Here is a 24,848-nt window from a genome sequence, read left to right as displayed (position 1 = left end):
AGGCAGTGGGCCCAGGACAAGATTACATTGAGTTCCCTCTAGATCAGCCTTCCTCAACCTTCTGCCCTCTAGATGTTCCGTACTCCAGCACCTATCATCCCTGAATCGGCTATGTTGACAAGGGCTGATAGGAATTGGCTGCACATCTGGAAGACACCAAATAGGAAAATACTGCTCTAGATTCCTTGATTTTGAACAATTCTGATGCGGGTTGCCTCCCCTCTAGGTGTTGCTGTGGTGTTGCTTTTCCATAATTATTTGGAAGTAGAATTAACAGGGTGCTTTTAAATAGCCTTAGAAGGGACCTTTGCTGAAGTGGACTTATTTAGAAGTTTGTAAACACTGGTCATGAAGAAGGACATGGCACTGAAAGATAGCATTAGATTGTCCAGCAATGCTCTTCCCATAACTTAAATCTTCCTATAATATTTACTCACAAGTCTATTCAGTGACAGTCCATTCCATGTTGATTTAAAATGTCCTCTTTGTAGGCCCAACTTTTTAATTGAACAGAAATGATTCAAAAGGCCGGAAAGTGCAAAATGGAAGATTTATTTAAAGGCACGGGAGTCCCAAGACACCTCAGTAGCATTTTGCCAGTCTATACAGCACAGGACAGTGCTGCAATTTCTTATTATTGCACACACACAAAAACCATAAATTGGATCTATAAAGGTAGGATAATAATAATAATAATAATAATAATAATAATAATAATAATTATTATTATTATTATTATTATTATTATTATTATTATTATTATTATTATTATTTATTTGTACCCCGCCCAACTGGCTGGGTTTCCCCAGCCACTCTGGGCGGCTTCCATAGAAACCAAAAATACACTAAAATATCACACATTAAAAACTTCCCTGAACAGGGCTGCCTTAAGATGTCTTCTGAATGTCAGGTAGTTGTTTATCGCTTTGACATCTGCTGGAAGGGCGTTCCACAGGGCGGATAAGTAGAATAAAAACACTGAAATGCAATTATATGGTGATGGGATCTGTATTATCCATAAATTTAAGTGAGTGAAGGATGCCAGTCCCAGAGTAAAAGGCTAAAAGCAGCCATAGACCCAGTTGTGAAAGAGCCTCAGTGCTTGTCAGCCACCCCAGCAACTTTTCTGGCAATGGCTAAAATAGTGACAGGCTGGAGAAAAGGTGCAGAAGGCAGTCTTGCAGATAAATCCACAAAATTAATAGCCCTCTAATTATAAAGGCAACCGAAACTCACAATGTGGAAGATATTTGAGGCACACCAGCAGCCTGGAAGAAATTAAGAAGAAGCTGACGTTCATCTGACGTACAGAAAATTCTCATCTGGTTGCCCTGAGAAAACCCTTCCTTACCATGAGTGAATATAGCAGCCTGCATAGATAAGCTAAAATAAGTATTTCTAAAGGAAAACGTAACATTCAGAGAAGAATCCACAAATATTTCTTAGGGGGCCTGGTATCTACAGTGTGGGTGCACACTGGCTATAGCAGACATGAGAAGATAAGGATTCTTATATCCATACTGTTAAAAACTTGCCCAGTGATTTCTGCAGTTCAGGCTGTTGGTCTAGGGATGTGAGCAGGCCAGGCTGCTTTCTTTAGGTTTCAGGTGGGGTTTGCTTGGGAACCCCTTATTGTTTTCACTTTAGCTGCTTGCAAACTAATGCACATTCACCTGACTCAACATTTCAGTGTACCATCACTGTGAAGATCTGCTTTTCCCCTGCAGAACCTGCAACAGATCTGCCATCAAAAAAACATGATTTCAGGAAATTTAGTAAGTATGCAGTTGGCTTGGAGACTGATGCCTACCTAGTATTGATTACCAGCCCACAAGCTTGGCTCCTCATTCCATGATGGGCCTCTAAATACTGAACCAGAGAGTTCAACTGAGAAAGTCATCATTTCTAAGATGATTTTGATGAAGCAATGAAATCTTAACACCTCATTAGCTTCCTAGGGAAATTTATATTTTCAGTCTATTTGATTTTTTTCCTACAAGGTCTATTTTGCTTGTGGTTTTATGTACAATTGCTGTGCCTTTGTATTATTATTTCTATCAATTATATTGCTCAAAGATTATATTGCTCTCCTTCCTATGCCTCTTACGGGTCCCACTGACTTTGTCTGTGTTTTTCATATGTACGTCTGCACATTTCATGTGTGTGCAGCAGACTGCACTGCAATGTAAGCAACACCACCTTCACCCCTGTGTGTTTGAACCACACATTAGCCCCAGGAGATCCCCAGAAGGAAAGATTTCTCTTTGCCTTTGATTAATTCTTCTATCATTTCAGAGATTCTGTGCATTATATTGCTTCAAATATTTAGGGGGGAAAGCTATGGAAACAATAGACGTTACAGCACTGTTATTTCTGGTCTTCACCAGTTTGCTGCCCCATCTTTGCAAAAGATTCTGAAACGGAAGAACTGGTTCCAAAGGAAACAGATATCCAAGAGGCAACACCAATGCCCACACCCAAGAAAGTGTTGGCCGACAAGAAGCAAGTCTTTCAGGTAAGGTGGTCCAACTGCTGAGGTCAAAATGTAGGAACAATCATTGTTTTAAGACATCCTCTGCCATCCTGATGCCATCCAGTTGCAGCCATACTGGCTGGGACTAATGGGAGATCAGGTGCCTCCGCTGCTATAAAGTCTCCTCTTTCTATCTCAACTATTTCCCCTTGGATGTAACTCACCGGTAAAGAAGTCAGAGAATTCCAACAAAAATGGAAGTGGGACCATAAATTGTCAGTGTTCACTTATTTGTCCCATATCTGGGACATAAATCAATCTAGTAAATACAATCAGTATTTGCTTTTGCTTTCAGTCCACCAATGATACATCATTGATTACGTTTCTTCCCCATTTGCACTACATATCCTTTGCATCAGAATGAATAGGGTGTAATAATGTAGTGACAATGCAATTCAGTTAATTAATTATGTAGATTACATTTGTTATGTAATTTCACTGCAGTTGATAGTGAGAGAAGTAATGCAGGCTTGGGCAGAAGATGAACTGCAGTGGAAGAGTGGAGCGTGTGACATATACGTAGCGAACCAGAAAATGCTGCCTTCTTCTTCCATTCCTACCCACTGGCTTACATCCTGGAGTCTGAGCTCCACTATCCCTTGTCACCTCCACCTCTTTGTTCTCTTATTTCGGCCCTTTCTCCAAGCATGTCTCCATTCTGGGTGTTGCTCACCTGCTTGTTGGCCACAGACTATGACAACAGATCACAGATGCTTTCAGAGTGTGGCCAACTTGTTGTCTCTCTCATTCCAGGTGCGAGTTGGAATAATAGAGTGCCGGCAGCTGCAAGAAAACAACATCAAGCCGGTGGTCAAAGTCTCTATTGGGGATTACGTGTTCAGGACGAGAATTAAATTTGGGATCAGCCCCTACTACAATGAGGTTGGTATTCTGTGAGCTTTTGGGTGGCATGCACAAACACTGTCCTTGGCTGACAGGGGCTTTCCTGTCTGGGGCTCAAATGAAAAAGCCATTGTACAGTAGCAGGATCTTAGGACTTGAAGGTGCTGGCTTGCTAAGAGGAAGAGATGCTGTATTTGGAAAGGCACTATGAACCACCTGCTTTCTAGAATGAACACACTATGAGGCTGTTTGCAGTCATTTCTGCAATGTTGGGGAACCTGTGGTCCTCAAGACGTTGCTGGACTCTGTCCCTCGTTAGCCCAAACCAGCATGGTCTGTGCTCAGAGATGATGGGAGATGTAATCCAACAACATCTGGGGGACAACATGTTTGCTACCCCTTCTGTAGAGAGTAAGAGGAACAGCTTTCCTCCTATCTACAATCCAGCAGCAATAGCTCAATAACTATACAAATTGAGTGGAGGAAGCCAGTTGGGCAGGGGAAAGCTACTTTCCTGGTCCAATATAAGTAAATGGTGTTATTGTCCAGACCATAGTCAACTGCAATCCAAAGAAAATGAAAGAGAGCCTATAGCTCATTGGTAAAGCAACAAAGGAAGTGATCTTATATCAAGTCAGCCCATTGGTCCACCTAGCTCAGTAATGTCAACACTGACTGGCAGCAGCTCTCCAATCTTTCCCATCCATACCCAGATATGCCAGGGATTGAACCTGGGTTTTTTTGTACTCATAGCATTCTCTGTCACTGAGCTTAGGGATAAAATAAAATAATAATAATAATAATAATAATAATAATAATAATAATAATAATAATAATAATAATTTAATATTTATACTCTGGGTATCTTCAAACACACATTTAAAATAAATAAATAATAAAACATCAAACATTAATATTAACAACCTGTTCATGCAGATATCAGATCCAAACTGGCATGTTCAGTTAAACAGTTTCCCCCCTCCTCCATTTAAATAACAGACAGGAAAAACCCTTTCTTGCCTGGGATAGTTTGGTTCAGCATAAGGCAACTACATTTGTCCAAAATGATTAGATATAATTGCTAGACTAACCAATTAACCTTTAGTCGCTCAAGCAGTTGGGGCCAGTTGGAACTGGTGGAAAATAAACTATCTTGGGACATGAGAGTTAAATGCTCACACCTTTGCTCTTGGGGACTGTTTTGGTTCATCCTGTTCTGACAGTGGCGAACGAGGGAGCAGAACCTGAGCACAAGAGTAGCGCTCTCCCCTCCCATGGTTTCCAGCAAGTGGCATTTTGAAGCACTGCTGCTGCTGCCTATAGCTGTGAAGATGGAATAAAGCCATCATGACCAGGAGCCATTGACAGCCCTCTCCTCCTCTCTCTTAAAGCCATCCAAGTTGGCAGCCATCACTGCCTCCTGGAAAGCAAGCTCCATGGCTTGACTGAACACAGCATCTCCTTCTAACAATATTCTATTTTCTTTATCAGCACGTAAGACAACTGTTTTGGAGGGGATTCAACAACATGCATGATGGGGGTATCATCTTTATGGTCCTTTTTTGCACCTGCTGAAGACCTTTTAAATGACATACATTTTACCTCTGGGCCACTCTATTTATAATTGAGTTTTAAATTATGCTTCTGTGTTTTGCTTTTCTTGTTGTTTTATTAGGTTTGTTTTGGTTTTCTTCCCGTGAGTACCCAGAGAACTCCTGTTATAGTATAGCTGCATAAAAGTAGAAACTATGCATGAATGATTACTCAGGTGGAAAGCCCTTTAATGGGTTTGAAGCTGTAACAAGGACTTTTCAATGTTGCCTCTGCTGCAAGGTTGTCATCTTACTGCAGCCATAGGCAACCTCGGCCCGCCAGATATTTTGGGACTACAATTCCCATTATCCCTGACCACTAGTCCTGTTACCTAGGGATCATGGGAGTTGTAGTCCCAAAACATCTGGTGGGCCAAGGTTGCCTATGCCTGTCTTACTGCAACCTAGGTACCTCTCTTCTTCATTCACATTTATTTGATTTTCCTTAGACATTCGTTCAGACTTTTGATGAGAGACCTATGCAACTATTCGAACAGTTCATTGACATCCAGGTGAGAAAGCGACATCTGGTCCTTCCGTTTCAACAGAATCCCATGTCCTCAAGAGCAGCCCGTGTGGTGCTCTCCAAAGGCTGGCAGGCTCCAGCTCCTAGCAGCCCCCAAAGTCTGGCATGATAGGAGTTGGATTCCAGCAACCTTTGGAGGACAAAAGGTTAGACATGTCTTGTGATTGCATTACCTTGTGATTCTTGTAAAGAAGCAGCAAATTGGGTTGTCGGCAACTGGGGCCACATTAGCACCATAAATTTGAAGCACTATCGTGTCACTTTAAAGAGCCCCAAAGAATGCTGGGAGCTGTAGTTTGCTAAGGACACTGAGAGTTATTGGGAGACTCCTGTTCCCCTCACAAAGCTACCATTCCCAGAGTACTTTAACAATCAATCCCTCTTCACAGGGAACTCTGAGAATTGTAGCTCTGGCAGGCTTCATTCGGACTCAGGGCTGATAACCTGGGGAGCAGAACTGGCAATTTTGTAAAGGAAGAAGCAGACCAGATGTAAAGTGACTTCTAGTCCGGATTCTTCAGAGAGTCTTAGTGGAACAAGGAGGCAGAAGGAGCCGTAGCAGAAACTGAGGAGTGGATACAAGAACAAAGACAGAGATTCCCAAGCATATAGGAACAAGGCCATCCCACCACCGTCCCCATCAAGTAGCTAGAACCTTGTCCTCAATCCACATCCTCAGCTAAACACTGCAAGGTCCCAGGGTCGTTCATCACAGCTCCAAGGAACCTGGCCAGGTGAGAGGTTGCATGAGCTGCTTCTGAGACGTTGCATGCCCATGGACTGTGGGCACTCTTTGCCACTCCCCAGCCACGCTTCCTTCTCACAAGAGGTCACAACACCTAAAAGGCCACAAATGACTGTTAAACAACTAGGTTGTTCCACTCAGAGTAGACCCATTGGAATTCCTTCACTTGTTAGGCCACATTCGCACCATACATTTAAAGCACTACAATACCACTTTAAACAGTCCTGACTTTCCCCAAAGGATTCTGGGAGCTGTACTTTATTAAGGGTGCTATTAAGGAGGCCCCTCTCCCCTTCACAGAGCTATAATTCCCAGATTTCCCTGTGAAGAGGGATTGTTAAACCACTGTAGGAACCGTAGCTTTAGGAGGGGAATGGGGGTCTCCTAACAACTCTTGGCACTCTTAACAAACTACAGCTCCCAGAATCCTTTGGGGGAAGCCAGGACTGTTTAAAGTGGTATCATAGCACTTTATGATGTGGATGTGGGCTGAGAGAGCTAGCAGGGCAAAAGGAGGAGGCACCCATTCCTGGGACTGAGGCCTAAGAAGAAGCCATCAGGCAGGGGAACCAGAAATAAGGATAGAAAACCAACACACTATTGCCCAGGTGAAGTCCAAGCTTGACCCTGACACTTTTTGTTAGCTCTTTCAAGTCAGGAACATAGGAAGTTGTCTTGTATCAAATCTATTCCTTTTCCTCGAAGATACAAAAGAAGCCCCAATGCAAGTGGCAAAAGGATAACGCAGCTGCTAATTGTATATCACTTAGACTAGGGGCAACCCATGTGGTGTGGTGCCCTCCATATGTTTTGGGTGAAGGTGCATCGCCCAGTCCAGTACCAGTAGCGTATTCAGGACACCCCATTAGAGGGTGGAAGTCTCTGTCCAGAAGCCAAGCATGGGGCAGGCGGGCCTTAGAGCTTCCAGCAAATGGCCTTAGCGTGGCGGCTTGGTGTCTTGGAGAGGCCAAAGTCCTTGGCATAACCCTGAAAATGTTTCAGTCCTCCAGCAGGAGGCTAAAACAAATATATAGTACACCCGATGCCTGAGCCAAAATTCCACCTACTTCTGTAAAGTTGTGGCCATTTTTAATCCAGATTGTTGTCTGGTTGAGTTTATTTTATCACTCCTTATTTTAGTCACTGCCTGGGGGAGAGTGGAGTTGCGACTGAGGCCACAATTGCCTCTTACTCAGACCAGACACAACCAATGTTGTATAGTATTTTGGAGTTCAGCTCCCATCAGCCCCGGTATGGCAATTTCAGTGATCAAGGATGATGGGAATTGTAGTCCTCAACATCTGGAGGCACTGCATTGCCAACCCCTATACTAGACAGACAAGGCAGCTTTGTGGGAGGGGAGGGGAATTTATGTGTGTTTCTTTTTTAGGTGCTGAACTCCAAGGCAATACGGGCCGATTCCCTCATTGGGGTCTTCAGGGTGAGCAGATGCAATTTTGGCTGATATCTACAGAGAGGCAGAAATCAAGAGGTGCCTCCCTGCTGGGGATGCTCCGTGGGCCTGAATTCAGGACTGGGCCTTGAGCTGCTCTGGGCTGGCCCCCGAGGCAAGGGAAGGAGTCTTTTTTAGAAGTTCTGATCTCTCAGCCAAGCTTTTGACATTCATTCATTCATTCATTGTTTGTTTGTTGTTTTACCACTGGTGGCACTCAACATCTGGCAACATCCAACACTTAAACAGGCTCTATTTATGGCAGCTAATTACATTAGAGCAACAACTACTAAATGCAATGTTATATTAGGGTATCGTTTGCCTATAAAGGCATACATCAGTGAAAATGCCATACAAAACTGCATTACCATAGGGGAGAGTGCTTGCAAACATGTCTATATTTGTCAAAACTGCATTTAAGAATTAGGGGAAATTAACACTAAGGAAACCAAATTGCTGCAGAAATGTGAAGAACTGAATTTAAGATTGGAAAAAGGAGAAACTTAGAAAACCAGAATTTGTAAATCCCTAGTCCCAGCTCATACCTTCATAGAATAGAATCATAGAATCATAGAGTTGGAAGAGACCACAAGGGCCATCGAGTCCAACCCCCTGCCAAGCAGGAAACACCATCAGAGCACTCCTGACATATGGTTGTCAAGCCTTTGCTTAAAGACCTCCAAAGAAGGAGACTCCACCACACTCCTTGGCAGCAAATTCCACTGTCGAACAGCTCTTACTGTCAGGAAGTTCTTCCTAATCTTTAGGTGGAATCTTCTTTCTTGTACTTTGGATCCATTGCTGCTCCGCTTCTCTGGAGCAGCAGAAAACAACCTTTCTCCCTCCTCTATGTGACATCCTTTTATATATTTGAACATGGCTATAATATCACCCCTTAACCTCTTCTCCAGGCTAAACATGCCCAGCTCCCTTAGCCGTTCCTTATAGGGCATCGTTTCCAGGCCTTTGACCATTTTGGTTGCCCTCCTCTGTGTTCTGAGATCACATCTGCCAGTTCTTTTAATACTCTTGGATGCAGTTCATCTGGCCCTGGAGACTTGAATACATCTAAACTAGCCAAGTATTCTTGTACTATCTCCTTAGTTATTCTGGGCTGTGTTTCCTCTGCTGAATCATTTGCTCCAAATTCTTCAGGTCGGGCATTGTTTTCTTTATCGGAGAAGACTGAGGCAAAGAAGGCATTGAGGAGTTCAGCCCTTTCTGTGTCCCCTGTTTGCATTTCACCATCTTCTCCTCTGACCTACCCCACTGTTTCTTTGTTCTTCCTTTTGCTACGGACATACCCATAAAAGCCTTTTTTGTTGCTTTTAACCTCTCTAGCAAGCCTGAGTTCATTCTGTGCTGTAGCTTTTCTGACTTTGTGTCTACACGTGCTGGCTATTTGGTGGTTTCCCCCCTTTTCCGTTTTTGTACACATCCTTTTTTAATCTTAACTCAGTTAAAAGTTCTTTAGATAGCCACCCTGGCTTCTTTAGGCACCTTCCATGTTTCCGTCTCATTGGTATTGCCTGAAGTTGTGCTTTTACTATCTTCCTCTTAACAAACTCCCAGCCATCATAAACTCCCTTTCCTTTTAGTATTACTGTCCATGGGATCTCACCCAGCACTTCCCTAAGTTTTATGAAGTCGGCTTTCTTAAAGTCAAGAAATTGAGTCCTAGTATGCTTGGCTGCTCCTTTCCGCTGTATAGTAAACTTCAGAAGAGCATGATCACTCGCGCCTAATGATCCTTCCACTTCTACCCCACTAACCAGATCATCAACATTGGTTAGGACCAGATCTAAAATGGCTGTTCCTCTTGTTGCTTCTCCCACTTTCTGGACAATGAAATTGTCTGCAAGGCCAGTGAGGAATCTGTTTGACCTTATGCTCTTGCCTGAGTTTGACATCCAGCAAATATCCGGGTAATTGAAGTCCCCCATTACTACTATCTCCCTTCCTTTTGCATGCTTGGCCATCTGTTCCAGGAAGGCATCATCTATGTCCTCTGTTTGGCTTGGGGATCTATAGTAAACTCCCACAATGAGGTCACTGTTATTCTTCTCTCCCTTAATTTTGACCCAAATGATCTCACTTTGGCTTTGAGGTTCTAAATCTTGGATCTCTTCACAGGTATACACATCCCTGACATATAACGCCACTCCTCCTCCTTTCTTGTCTGGTCTGTTTCTCTGAAATAGATTGTATCCCTCCATTATTACATTCCAATCGTGGGACTTTTAGTTTGCTGTACCAAGAGCTCAAGCTCATCTTGTTTATTTCCCATGCTTCGCGCATTAGTGTACAGACATTGAAGTCCATTAATCATTCCCCCGTGTCTCTTATTTAAGGATTTTTTCCTCCCACCACTAGGTCTGCGTGCTGTTTGCTCCATTTGGTCTATGACATTTGGATGATCATCTTCATCAATTGATAGACTCCTACCTTCAGGAGCACTGTCTCCCTCCCCCACATTAGTCAGTTTAAAGCCCTCCTGATGAGGTTTCTGAGATTTTTGGCAAAAACATTTCTCCCAACCGTTGTGAGGTGCAGCCCATCGCTTGCCAGAAGTCCATCTTCAAGAAACTGCAGTCTGTGATCTAAGAATCCAAACCGTTCCTGTTTACACCATTTGCGAAGCCAGCTGTTCACTTCCACTATTTTTCCCTCTCTCCCTGGGCCACGTCGTTCAACTGGGAGGACAGATGAGATGACAATTTGTGCATTTAATTGCTTCAATTTCCTGCCCAGAGCCTCGTAGTCTCTTTTGATCTTCTGGAGGCTATTGCTTGCAGTGTCATTGGTTCCCACATGAACCAAGAGGAAGGGGTATTTGTCTTTTTTTTAAAAAAAAAAATATTTTTATTAGTTTTTACACATGTTAATGACAATACAAGACAAACACAAACATCAAAAACAGACAACAAAAATTGACTTCCCCATGCCTTCCCTTCGCCACATCCTTGTTTTACCATTTTTTCGAGCAACTCATCAATCAGTCTTTAGTTAGGTCCCTTTTGAATTTTCTTAAAGTTTAAGATTTACAGCTGTAATTCTTTGTTTCCTACCCCTTAACATCTTATCAGTCCACAATTTTACAGTAATTTTTTAGATATGTTTTAAATTTCCCCCAGTCCTCTTCCACTGTCTCTTTCCTCTGGTCACGGATTCTGCCGGTCATCTCTGCCAGTCCCATATATTCCATCACCTTCGATTGCCATTCTTCCAGAGTAGGTAATTCTTGCATCTTCCAATACTTTGCCAACAGGATTCTTGCTGCTGTGGTTGCATACATAAAGAATGTCTTATCCTTCTTTGATACCAATTGGCCGACCATGCCCAAGAGAAAAGCCTCCGGTTTCTTAACAAATGTCCACTTAAGGACTTTCTTAATTTCATTATAGATCATTTCCCAGTAGGCCTTAATCTTTGGGCAGGTCCACCAAAGATGGTAAAAGGTACCTTCAGCCTCATTGCATTTCCAACATTTGTTATTGGGCAGATGGTAGATCTTTGCAAGTTTGACTGGGGTCATGTACCACCTATAGATCATTTTCATTATATTCTCTTTCAGGGCATTACATGCCGTAAATTTAACACCGGTGGTCCATAACTGTTCCCAGTCGTCAAACATAATGTCATGACCAATATCCTGTGCCCATTTAATCATAGCTGATTTCACTGTTTCATCCTGTGTATTCCATTTCAGCAGCAAATTATACATTTTAGATAAGTTTTTAGTATTGGATTCTAACAATTCTGTTTCTAACTTTGACCTCTCCTTCTGAAAACCAAGTTTCCTGTCCTGCTTAAACATCTCATTTATCTGACGGTAGTGTAACCAATCTCGAACTTTATGCTTTAGCTTCTCAAAACTTTGTAACTTCAGTCTTTCGCCATCATATTCTAAAATTTCACAATACTTAGGCCAATTAGAGTCCATGTTAATTTTTTTCACTGCTTTCGCTTCCATTGGTGACAACCACCTAGGGGTTTTACTTTCCAATAAATCCTTATATCTATTCCAAACATTGTACAATGCTTTCCTGACAATATGGTTCTTAAAACTTTTATACACCTTTACCTTGTCATACCACAGATATGCATGCCAACCAAAACTATTGTCATATCCTTCCAGATCAAGAATGTCTGTGTCTTCAAGAAGTAGCCATTGCTTCAACCAGCAAAAAGCTGCTGATTCATAATAAAGTCTTAAGTCTGGCAGGGCAAAGCCCCCTCTATCTTTTGCATCAGTTAAGATCTTAAAATTTATTCTGGGCTTTTTGCCCTGCCAGACAAATTTAGATATGTCTTTCTGCCACCTCTTGAAACAGTCCATTTTGTCTAGAATCTGCAACGTCTGAAATAAAAACAACATTCTTGGCAATACATTCATCTTGATAACAGCAATTCGGCCTAACAAGGAAAGTTTCAGCCTAGACCATATGTCTAGATCTTTTTTAACTTCTGTCCAGCATTTTTCATAGTTGTCTTTAAATAGATTCACATTTTTTGATGTCAGATTTACCCCCAGGTACTTAACCTTTTTTTCTATTTCCAACCCAGTTTCACTTTGAAACCTATCTTTCTCCTCTTTTGTTAGATTTTTTTCCAGCACCTTTGTTTTCTGTTTGTTCAATTTAAATCCTGCGACCTGGCCGAATATCTCCATTAATTCTAAAACTCTTTTGGTACTAGCTTCTGGCTGTTGCAAAGTTAGCACTAAATCATCTGCAAATGCCCTTAACTTATATTGTTTGGATCCGACCTGTATTCCTTTTACCAGCTGGTCCTTCCTAATCATGTTTAATAAAACCTCCAGGACCGATATAAACAGTAAAGGGGATATAGGGCATCCCTGTCGTGTACCTTTCTCTATTGGTATTTCATCCATTACCACATTGTTCACAATTAGTTTCGCTCTTTGTTCCGAATATATTGCACCTATACCGTTTTCAAACCCTTGGCCTACCCCCATCCCATGGAGATTCTTCTTCATAAATTTCCAAGAAATGTTGTCAAAGGCCTTCTCCGCGTCCACAAAGATCAAAACTGCCTTCCTATTAATGTCCACCTCTAGCATCTCCAAAATGTCTATAATGTTCCTCACATTCTCTGACATATGTCTCCCTGGGAGAAAGCCTGTTTGGTTCTTATGAATCTCCTCCACCAAAATTCTCTTAAATCTTTTTGCTAAAACGTCTGCAAAAATTTTATAATCCACATTCAAGAGTGATATAGGGCGGTAGTTTTTAACTCGATGTTTCTCAGTTTCTGTCTTCGGTATAAGTGAGATAAATGCGTCTTTCCACGATTCGGGAGCCTTTTTCCCCTCTAATATCTGGTTGCATACTTCCTTCAATGGCTGTATTAGCCATTAGATCTTTGTAGTATTTTGCAGTCAAGCCGTCTGGTCCTGGTGATTTCCCCAATTTCATATTCTGGATGGCACCCTCTATTTCTTGTTCTGTAATTTTTTCATTCAAAATCCTTTTATTTTGTTCTGAAATCTTTGATAGTCCATATTTTTTAACGAATTCCTCTATTTCTTGTTCGTTTGTAGGCCCTTGTGCATAAAGTTTTTTGAAGAAACTTTGAAAACAGTTACTTATTTCATTTGGTTTGTTGATAATTTTCCCATCTATTTCCAGGGATGTCACCGTGTTTAACTTTTGCCTCTTTTTCAGTTGCCATGACAGCAGTTTCCCGCATTTATCTGCCGATTCAAATGTCCTTTGTCTCATTTGCTTTATCTTCCATTCTATTTCCTGATTCATCAATTCCATGTATTGCATCTGATGGTACTTTATTTCTCTTAAGATCTCATGAGACTTCGGCTTAGATCTCAGTTTCTTTTCTCCTTCCTTTATCTGGTTCAAAATCTTTTCCTTCCTCTCATTTTGTTTCTTCCTTTTTATAGAATTTTGCTGAATTAGGAATCCACGCATCACGGCCTTACTTGCGTCCCATACTATTCTTTTTTCCACCTCCGTTCTCAAATTTATCTCAAAGTAATCCTTCAATATTTTTTGGGCCTTTTGATAAATTTCTTCATCTCTAAATAGGGTGTCATTCATTCTCCATCTGAAGGTTCCAGCCGTTGTTAATTTCATTTCCATCTTGACTGCATTATGGTCGGAGCAGGTTTTTGTGCAGATTTCTGTTTTTTTCACTCTTGGTGCCAGACTGCTAGAAATCCAAATTTGATCAATTCTAGTCCAGGTCATTTTTGCTTCCGAGAAAAAGGTTCCCTCTCTTTCCAGAGGGTTCCTAGTTCTCCAGATGTCGATCAAGTCCATGGTGTCAGTGAGTTCGAAAAAGGTCTTTGGTAGTCTCCCATCCTTAGATATTACTTGTCTTTGTGCCTTGTCCATGTTTGTGGAGACAACTCCGTTGAAATCTCCCATCATTATAATTTTAAAGTCCATAAAGTCCATTAAGGTCTCATGCAACTTCTTGAAGAACTCTGCCTTCCCCTCATTGGGTGCATAAACTCCAACAATTAAGATCTTTTCTCCTTGAATTTGAATTTCTACTGCCAGGTATCTTCCTTCATCATCTTTGAAGATCATTTTTGGTTCCCATTTTTCCTTGGCATAAATCACCACCCCTCTTTTCTTAACTTTGTCTGAGGAAACAAATTCCAGTCCTAATCTCTTATTTATCAAAAGTTTCCTGTGTATCCTGGCAATATGGGTTTCTTGCAAGCAAATTATATCTAGCTGTTCTTTCTTTAGTATGTGAAAAACTTGATCTCTTTTTCGGGGATGGTTTAGACCATTACAGTTCCAACTCAGAAGTTGCAGGGACATTTTTGTTATTGGGTATTTTTCCCACCCACTGCTCCAAGTTCTTGTTCCTCGTCGGTCGGTGCTGGGTTCAATCCAAACGATAGGTTTGTAATATCCAGTGTTTCCCTCTCTACAGTTCCTTTCTGAAAGTCCTCAAAGTTTCTCTCCAAAAAGTGTTCTTTGTCTTGAATTGTTTTTATTTTGATTTTCTTCCCTTTGAAGTTGAAAGACAACCCTTGTGGGAATTCCCACCTGAATTGAATGTTGTTTTGTTTCAATAAGTCGACTAAGTCTTTAAATTGTGTTCTCACCTCCAAAAAGTATCTAGGAATATCTTTGAAGATCTGTATTTGGGAATTTTTGATAACCAATGCCCTCTGGAAGTGTAGGTTCAATATTTTATCTCTTTCTTCCTTGGATCTGAGAGTTATTAAGCAATCCCTTGGCTTCTTACCTTGCTTTCTGCCAATCCGGAAGGCTGTAGTTATTGTAAAATCCTCTTCCTCTTCCCCCAACTCTTCACTCCAAAATTCTTGGAACTTGTCTGTAAGAAATTCCCCGAGCTTGTCCTCCTCCTCCTCAGGTACCAGTCTCAATTTCAAATTCTTGCCTTTCCTCTCCAATTCCATGAGGGCCAGGGCTTCATCATGCTCATGTACCTTCTTTGCAATAGGAACAAATTTCCCTTTGGTTTCCTCGGCCGTGGTCCTCGCACTTTCAGCTATTTTCCTCGTCTCTGTACTTTCCTGAATTAAACGATTTATAGAATCTGTATTAGTCGATATTATTGTCGTGTTCAAATCCAATCTTGTTGTCAATTCAGTCAGTTTCTTGGAGTTCTCTGTAGTTTGCCTAGTAAGTGATTCTAAAGATTCATTTATCCTGAGTAGAGCCTGTGTCATGGAATCCATTGATACCGTTGTTGTTCTTTCCTGTGTTGCTGTTGCTCCTGTCAAGGAGCCTCTTTTCTTTTGAGCCTGAGCCTGTTTTGCTTTGGATCTTGTTGATATTTCATCCAGTGGGCCGCTCATATCTCAAGGTCGTTCCCACAGGAACAGTTGCAGTTGGAAAATCCCACTGTTTCTATCTCAATGCAGCAGTCTCTCTTATAAACCTCTAGAGGGAGTACATTGTATCCAGTACGAAGACAAAGAAACAGGGAAAGAAATAGCCATACAAAGTTCCAAAAGCGAAAGTCCAAGTAAAAACCCTACTTTGTTGCAATTTAAAATGTTACAGTTTTTGTCCACTAAAGTCCCGTTATTTTATATCAGATAAATCTTACTTTGTATCCTCAGTCAAGTTTGACAGCTCACTTCAGGTGCTCACTGCTCCGGCAGCCTGGCCAGAGGTATCGGCAGTAGAAGGTTTCCCGTTCAAAACTCCTTTCTTAAGCAGATAAAATTAAGTCAAATTTCTTCCCCCCCCTCTCCTGCTCATTGGGGGGGGAGGTCCTCTTCCGATGTCAGGTTTAACAGGGTTAAAAAGCATAAATACGTCCCCTTTAAGCACAGCTTACTCTTTTCGTTGCTCAGTCAATCATGCAGTTCCGGGGGGCAGACTTCCTTAATTTTTGCCTCTCCCGTTTTCAGCCGAATCTTCTTAAAATTTAAAGCCCCGTTCCCTTTATTTGCTGTTCTTACTCACGGGTGTTGTTTCCAATCGGTAGTTTCAGGAAGGAATCGGCGCTCTCCGTCAATGGCGACGCGGCTTCACTCCGTGAGCTGGGTTGCGATCCTCAGCACCGCGCTCACACCCGATGCCGCTCCGGAGCCTTTAAAAAGGCTCTTTCGCGATACCGGGGGGCGCAAAGGTGCCCACCGAATCTCCTTGTTCACAGGCTTCAGCGCCTGTGATTTTAGGGGTCCCCCGCTCGCCGTAGCGGGTCAGACCCGAACTCACGGAGCAGTCCTGCTTCGGAGCTCGAAGCAAGGACCGCCATTAACGCTGGCGCCGACCGGAAGTCCGTCGAGGAAGGGGTATTTGTCAGTGGGTTTTATGATTCCTTGCAGTTGTTCAGTTACATCTTGGATCTTAGCCCCGGGGAGACTCCACACTTCCCGAGACATCTTGTCAGGCCCACAGATCACTGCTTCTGTTCCCCTCAGTAGGGAATCCCCTATCACCACTACATGCCTCCTCTTAGCTTTGGTCAGGGTTCTTCCGTGAGCTGTTCGTTCCAAGGTTGCCTGCACATTCCCTGAGGACTGACTTTGCTGCTTGTCTTCATATACCTGATCGACTGTAATGAGGGAGAGATCCTCAAATGGAGTCTGCTCTTCGTCTTCCATGCTAGGGGAGAGGACCTCAAAGCGATTGTGTATTTCTAAACAATCAGAGCGAACCCTGGGCCTCCTACTTCTTTGAATCACGTTTCTCCATATATCTGGCTCCTGTGTTGGTGAACTAGCCTCCTTCTCAAGGGAGTCCCCTGTCTCCTCCTTGGTGGAGATGGTGTGCTCTGTTGCTTCCAAGAAGAGCTCCAGCTCTCTAATTCTTTGGAGCATAGCTATACGTTCCTCCAGTTGCTGGACTTTGTCTTCTAAGAGGGCAATCAACATGCAATTGCTGCAGGTAAAGCTGCCTGCAACCTTTGGCAAGATGGCAAACATTGTGCAGGAACCGCAGGCAACTGCAGCTGTTCCCTCACCCTCCATCTTGAGAACGTGTTGTTGGGGGTGACTACAGCGGTCCTCCATCATAAAAAGCATGGAGACAGGACAAATAACTCCCCCCCCCCAAAAAAAACCTAGGTCTCCCCCAACAAACGTTTGAGACTAGCACCCCTAAATCTAAAAGATGGATCAACTGTGCACACCTTGCGGCGCGCGGCGCTGCCCTTCAAGCTCTGATAAGCTCCTCCCACAGCTAATCACCTGCCTCAACAGAAAACCTGCCCCCTCTGACCCTTGCACAGGGAGAGCAGCTAATCAGCCACAAAGAAACACACACACACAAGAAAACCTTGGGTTGGTTTCCTTGGAGTGAAGGCCACGGAAGGCTGATGGTGATTTCTGTGGTAGAAGGTTTATAAACACAGGCTGAGCATGTTCTGGAAGGTTTACAGCATTAATCTTCCAGCTGATTATCTCTTCCTCCTACTTTAGGTTCCTGGGGTGGGTCACCAAAGCCACAGCTTTGGATTCTTGCAGAGAGCAAGTCAGGCCTCTGTGTCTCTTCTGCAGCTCCAGCCCCCAGACGGCCATTCTCCTGTGTCTTTTTCCACACAGAGATATCTTGAAGACATCCCCTTTAGCCAGGGAGAGGGAGGGAGACACACCCTCTTCCACTGACCACCCAGAAGAGCCTCCAGAGATTTAGAGTTTCTGTGACAACACATTAGCATACATTACAATACAGATACTTAATAGACCTGCCTATGCTATTTCCTTAATAAAGAAGTATTTGACTATTTTAGCAATCTCCCCTATTCCTGTGGAACCCCATTTTAGTTATAAAATCACAGGATTGGAAGGGAACCCCACCTCCCGCAAAAAGGAAAAACCACCACAATTTAGTCTAACCACAAACTCTTTGCAATATTCTGAATTGCCCTGAAATTTTCCCACAGCTCAATTTTTCCTTTCCTTGACAATTCCTGTAACTCCTTCTGTTTTTCTCTCTCTGCAGATTGAGATCGGGCTTGTGTATGAATCTCCAGGTACTTTTGTCTAGAGCCAGTGGCGAGTTTGAGGGCTCTTGGGAGACAGGGTGTCCAAGACCCATCAGCCACTGTTTCCTTCCTCCGCCCTCCATTGGGCCTTGTGCTCCATTCTCACATCACAAGCTCCATGGATGTTTTTGGTGTCAGATCCTGTTAATTGTCCTACTGGTTGTTTTGTGCTAATATGCTTTTTATATTGTAGTGCATTATATTTGTATTACATATTACAGCTGTTGTGCTACTACTATATTTAAATTGCCTATTTTCTATGTATATTTGTGGGAAATGAAATGTAAACCGGCTATTGTAGGACATGGGATGGTATTACTACGCTATAGAGCCCGTCAGATTTGAGTATATGGTGATGGCAATTGAAGGCAATTGAGAGTGAGAGCTAGTGAGGCAATGTAAGCAATCAGATTAACCTTTTCACAAGGAGTGCCTAAAAGAATTGGAAAAGGAAGCCCTCATCAACAGGGCCAAAACCATTCATGGAAACTTGTGAAAAGTTTCAGCTCAGACCTCAGATTTAGGGCTTGACAGCTTATATTACCTACAGAGTAAGGAAAGCGGGACTCTGACCAGGTCACACAGTTTTATATTGACATTTGACAGAAAGGAAGCATCCTTGTGATACTGTTACTCATAGCAACTCCCCTGCAAGGACTTTTTAGTTAAGAGAAAAGGTGAGCAAGAGGTGAAATGACAGAGGTGTCTAAAATGATGCCTGGCCTGGAGAAAGTAGAGAGAGAAACGTTTTTCTCCCTCTCTCATAACACCTGAACTCATGAACAATCAATGATGTTGGAAGATTCAGGACAGATAAAAGAAAGCCCTTCTTCACAAAGCAGTTCAACAGTTAAAATATTGAACTGTTGAACTCACTCCTGCAGGAGGCAGTGATGGCCGCCATCTAGGATGGCTTTAAAAAAGGATGCGGCAAATCCATGGAGGAAAAGGCTGTCCTTGGCAATCAATGGCTGCTGGCCATGATGACTATGCTCTGTCTCCATGGCTGGAGGCAGCAAGGCCTCTGAAGACCAGCTGCCCCGGAGGAGAGAGGGCTCTTGGGCTCGGGTCCTGCTTGCAGGTTTCCCACAGGGATCTGGCAGGCTCTGGTGAGAACAGGATTCTGGCCAAGCCTGATCCAGCAGGATCTTCTAATTTTTTTAATGAATGTCTATCCACAATTAGATGGCACTTCTGGATGGTGTGAATGTTGGCTCTTGTTCTTTTCCCTAGGTCATGCTCTGATGGGCAAATGGCTGAGCCTCTATGACCCAGCTAATCTTAATGCCGGACTAAGGGGCTATGTGAAAGTTAACCTCTGTGTCCTTGGAGCTGGAGATCAGGCGCCGGTAAAAATCTTTACATTACAACATCTTCACCACCTCAACAGAGGCTTGTCACAGGCATTCAAGTTCACGTGATGCCATTGGCAGCTATTAAAATGATGGGGTGCCTTGTTTGGATAATGGAATAAAGCATCATTTTTCAAGACTGGTAGATCAGACGCCAACTTGCTAAACAGTTTAGTAGAGCAGGACAGGCTGACTAGACAAGCAGAACTCTTGGTGGCCTTGTACCAGCAGCCTAAACAGGAAGAACTTGGGATTTTAGCAGCAACATTCTTAAGAAGATAAATATTATCTATACCTGGGTCCTGCTACAGGATGCCAACAGCAGCTCAGTTGATAGCTCAGTTAGTTAGAGTGTGGTGTTGAGAACATCAAGGTTGCGGGTTCAGTAAGGGACAGCTGCATATTCCTGAATGAGATGATCCTCAGGATCCATTGCAACTATGATTCCATGATTCTACTATGTGGGGTGCCCACCCAAATTCCTATGCCAGACTGGGATGGTGGATATGGAGTGTTAGACTTATTCCTGTGAGGAACAAGGCTCAAACTCCTATTTTGCCCTGAAGCTCAGTGGGCGAATGGGGTCCAGTTGCTCCATCTTGACCTTACCACCTGTCTCGATTTGCACCTGTCCCTACATTAAGAACCTCACAGGAAAGCTGCTTGGGGTTCCCCCACTATCTAAAGGGCCTTTTGGGTAGTAGCACTCCAGCCATGGAACACCCTCCCCAGAGAAGTTTGCCTGAAGCCTGTCTTTTGTTTGTTGTTGCTTTTCCTTCTCTCACCTTTTGCAGATAATTTTAATTGCTCTTGCAATTCTGTGGTCTTTAGCTTCATTTAAGTTTTGTTTGTGCCTATATTTGAATTGTTGCAAACTTTTCCAGGGACATGAACAAGCAGCGGAAAAAGACCTATAATTAATTCATTACCTTACCTCATAAGGTTGTTTTGAGAACAGAACCATGAATTCTACTCTGAGTACCTGGCCAAATGGAAAAGGCCCACCTTACACCATTGCCTGCCCCCATGTGGCCCTCCTGTGTGGCTCACTACAGGGAGAAGCTACAGGACAGCAGGTCCCATATGCCAGATCTACTGTTTTCTTGGGAGACGGCATGCCTGTTAAACTGGGTTGAGTTTTTCCATAGCTTTCCTTGCAAAACTGTGGGCTGGTTCCAACATTGCATTTGTTCCTGCTACAGTGTTTGTGCTCCTTTTGCAGCTGCCACTGAAATGAACACAGAAAGTGCCCTGTTTGAATCTGAAACTCCCTCTGTGTTCTGTACGGATGATCTGTGACAGCTTTCACCCGCCTAGGGCCCTGCCTATATTTGAGACTGAAAAAGGATTATGGGGAAGGGAGCTCCCTGACAGAGCACCTGCTTTGCTTGCAGGAAGTCCTGCCCCCCACCCCCCAGCATCTCCAGGTGGGGCAGGGAATGTCTCCCATCCAAAGTCTTAGGAGCCGTTGCTGGTCAGTGTGGCCAGGTAGGCCAATGGCCTGATCCATGATAGGGCAGCTTCCTGTGTTCCCATCCATCCCAACTAGCACAGCTGGGGCAGGCTGCGGCTGATGGGGGCTGTGAGCCAAAAACATCTAGAGGGCCACCAGCCACCAGCATCTGGGTCACAGGTTTATGTTGCGCCTTTCTCTTCTCTAAGGATGCAGCCCATTTGCCAGGCAGTGGCGATTTGGAGGCCAACCTCCTGCAGGCAGCAGTAATGCCAGCAGTACGCAGAGCCATGGTCCAGCTCTTTGTATACCGAGCAGAAGATTTGTCTCCAAGTAAGTTTGCCCTCTCTCTCTCTCTCTCTCTCTCTCTCTCCACACACACACACACACACACACACACACACACACACACACACACAATATTACTTCTGTTTGGCCAGTGCTTTCTAGGCACAAGTTCGAGAAGTTTTCCGTTTGCCCATCTGCTTTTCCCAGAAAACTCACTGTTTACTGCTAAATCAGAAGAAACCCCAATCGGGTTTTTGAGTATGGGTGTTTGTTCTGATTCAGCAGTAAACAATGGACAAAGGAAAAACCTCTTGGTGACTCTGCATCCCTGTACCACACTCATAAAGTGCCCTCTTTGTCACAGTGGGGTGGCAGTGCGAAACCAAGATAGGGACAATGGCCCCTTTCTCTTTTTTGTCTTTTTCTATAGAGAGTCTGATTTTTTTTTGCAAATTGCAGCACAATTATTATTATTTTTAAGTTACAGATCTCATATAGACCGAAGTGATAACCATTAAGATCAGTAGATGTAGCTTGGTCCCTTGGTTTCCTCGTATCATGTGTTAATCTTTGGATGATCAGGCTCCAACCAAGAGGAAATTAATAAGGTATTTGTGGAGGAGGTTTCCCGCAGCAGAGGAAACCGCTTGGGCGCCTGGAGCGGTGCGCCCAGGGGCAGCGTGAGCCACCCATAGGGGCAGGGTGAGGGCAGGGCCTTCGGAGTCTGCCTGCCTCCTCCCACTCAGCCACCCTACAGCTGAGGAGGGGGCAGTGGATGGACTGTTTCGGCAGCATGGAGCCTCTACGCTCCCAAGCCACCATGTCTCTCCCAGGAGAGACGAGTGGCTTGGGTGCACTGCAAGCCCTGCGGTGAGTGCCGCCCAGCATTTTGTCACCCCTCTTGGTGGGGACACCCGGGGCGGCTCGCACCTACCGCACCCCCTTCCTCCGCCCCTAGGAGGTTTGGACCAGTAAAAATAGACAAGAGCTTAAGGGGCAGCTTCTGGGAGGGTCTCTCCCTTCATGTGAGACTTAGCATTTCCAGAGCACTGAAAGTGGCGTGAGAATGGGTTAGCTTCCTGTGGTGATGCTTCTTCAGCCAGAGAGCCACGTTCCCTTTGGGGAGCCTTCTGTATGGCAGCCGTGTGCAGGGTTCCAGGGAAAAGATGGTGGAGCAGTGGATATAAATGTTGCCTTTGTATACTAGGCTCTTTTTAAACAAAGCTATGTTTTTTAAAAAGCTATGTAACAGATTTAAGCACCACAAAACTTCCCACCCACAAAAGCAAACAAACCACACACTTATTATGGAAAAATGTTTGCAGTAGCCCTGGTCAGTGAGGGAAAGTCTTTGCATTTTTCATATGCATTTGCAATTAATTAAATACATAGGGTAGCAGTAGGGCTGGAATGTCCTTTCAGGAGCTAAGTCCAAGTCCTTCCCGACGTGTTGTTGTGACTTTGCCTCTGTCTTTGCAGTATGCCAGGCTTTATAAAGAACTTAATGAGCTTTGCTGCTTTTTGCAAGCAAAAATGCTTGTTAATTTGTAATTTCAGAAATTCTATGCCTGGGCTGGACCAGAAAATGGAGTCCCAGTTAAACTGGTGGGTCATAGAGTGAGGATAATAGCACAGTTTTGCTCTTGTGTTGGTGGACACAGTGGACTAAGCCTTTGCTTGTGAAGGGGCAGGGGGAAAGGCAATAACCGAGGAATCGCCTTAAGCTTTGTCCTGGCTTAAGAACAGAAGAAGAGCCTTCTGAGTCAGGTCAAAAGCCCCTCCTGACCCAGCATTCTCACAGTGTCCAACTGGATGTTTGTGGGAAGCCTGCAAGCCAGACCTGAGTACGATAGCACTCTCCACACCTGCAATTCCCAGCAAGTGGTATTTAGAGACCTACTGACTCCAACCATGGAGGGAGGACATAGCCACCATGGCATGCATTGCAGTGGTGCATTAGTGTGCATGCATGGCCTCCACGGTTCAAGCATGCACAGTAAGTAAAAGTGCTTCTTCTGACCTTTTCTCAAAACTTGAGAAACAGGATAATTGCTGTTTTGTTTTTTTAATTTCAACTGGGTTTTGCTCTAGGAAGCTTTTTGGCTGAAGAACAAGGGGGGAAATGATTTACTTAAATAAATCAATAAATTTTTCAAAAAAATAAACCCAACAAAACAAAACAAAAACAATTTTTAACAAAGAACATTCAGATAAGTGGCTCAGAGGTCAAAACACAGCCAGACAAGGGTTTGTTTCTGTTAGGCTATTATATGAGTGAGAAGGCTTGAATCTTTTCTTCTAAATGATATAGGTGGATAGTTCAGATTCATGTTCCTCCAGGTTCCCTTATGCGGTCAACACATTCCCATTAGAGCTGTCTAGCAGATAAGAGAGTAAGGAAGGGCTAAAACCCTGGTAAAATGGGATCATAAAAAAGATTTAATAGGGCTCTTACTTTCCTCAACAGTACGGAGCAACATGGATGTTGATCCCACTGGCGGTTCAGTTGACCCTTCTCTGGAAGTTGATTTTGCAGGGAAACTGGTATGTAAAATGCAGCCCTAATTATTTTATTTTTCCTTAAAGGAAGACAGTAGCCTCTTAAGAAAATAACATCTGCTACTTATAAATTGTACATTGTTTTAGAGAAACTTCCTTTCAAAAATGTGTATACAGTCTTAGTAGAAATCCTGCTTTTTGTGGCAAACCAAACTTAAGATCTGGAAAATTAGAAACTAAAACCATAATTAGAGCTTCCATATATAATTGATTAATCTAACATGTGCATTGATTAAACAGACATTTTGTCAACTGGAAATCTGCTCCCAATTACTCAGGCAGCAAATTAATGTTTATACAAACAACAGAGGGCAACCACCACTGTTATTAGCAAAATCATAGAGTTGAAAGGGACCCTAGGGATCATCTAGTCCAACCCCCTGCAATGCAGGAATATGCAGTTGTCCCCTATGGGGATCAAAACCTGCAATATTGGCGTTATCTATCAGCACCACATTCTAACCAATTGAGCTATCCAAGCTGGGGCTAATTAATCAATTATTACCTGCCTTTCACCAGCAGATCCCAGGGCAAGCTACAACTTAAGAGAGACCCTTTCTTTCTCCGTCACATAGGAGGGAACGTCTTTTTGAAGGCATTGCCTGCCATTGATGATAGCGGAACCTATCTTCTAAAGACACAAGAAGTTTGCTTCAGAACCATTGCTTTTATCTATATGCAGATTTAAACAAGAAACTGATTTCTTCATCGACTAAGATTTATTTAATTGAATGACAGCTCTAATCATAATCTGCATAAAAGATGATGTGCCATATTCTCTCTATACAGCTAAAAATTAAATACATCTCCTTTCCAGCGTTCTTGCTGTAATATTTGGCGCATTGACTCCATGGTACTCCCTCTCCCTCTCCAAAATGCACAAAGCAAAAACCAACCAAGTGTCATTCTTTTTTTAAAAAAAATCTAGCAATGCATTTCCATCAATAACCATTTAAGTTCCAAACTGACTGACCATGCAACACTGACAATAGCAGGGAGCCTTCTCTTTGCCTTGATCACCACATTGGAGAACTTGCCGT

General features: G+C 43.2%; 1 protein-coding gene across 3 annotated transcripts in view; it reads left to right on the top strand.

Annotated features, from left to right (window-relative positions):
• FER1L5 (fer-1 like family member 5) overlaps positions 1–24,848 on the top strand; it is an 88,099-nt gene that overhangs the window by 14,540 nt on the left and 48,711 nt on the right. For all 3 annotated transcript variants that reach the window (XM_081921245.1, XM_081921246.1, XM_081921247.1), the window contains 9 exons: positions 1,691–1,775; positions 2,388–2,515; positions 3,287–3,415; positions 5,418–5,480; positions 7,630–7,680; positions 18,114–18,144; positions 19,390–19,505; positions 21,171–21,294; positions 23,717–23,793. In XM_081921245.1, coding sequence (XP_081777371.1) covers positions 1,691–1,775; positions 2,388–2,515; positions 3,287–3,415; positions 5,418–5,480; positions 7,630–7,680; positions 18,114–18,144; positions 19,390–19,505; positions 21,171–21,294; positions 23,717–23,793 — 804 coding nt within the window. The remainder of the gene's footprint in view (positions 1–1,690; positions 1,776–2,387; positions 2,516–3,286; positions 3,416–5,417; positions 5,481–7,629; positions 7,681–18,113; positions 18,145–19,389; positions 19,506–21,170; positions 21,295–23,716; positions 23,794–24,848) is intronic.

Source organism: Podarcis melisellensis (genome assembly GCF_964234715.1).
Source record: "Podarcis melisellensis genome assembly, chromosome: 8".
NCBI lineage: Eukaryota > Metazoa > Chordata > Lepidosauria > Squamata > Lacertidae > Podarcis > Podarcis melisellensis.
Note: the sequence above shows the minus strand (reverse complement) of the source record. Positions and strands in the feature narration are given on the sequence as shown.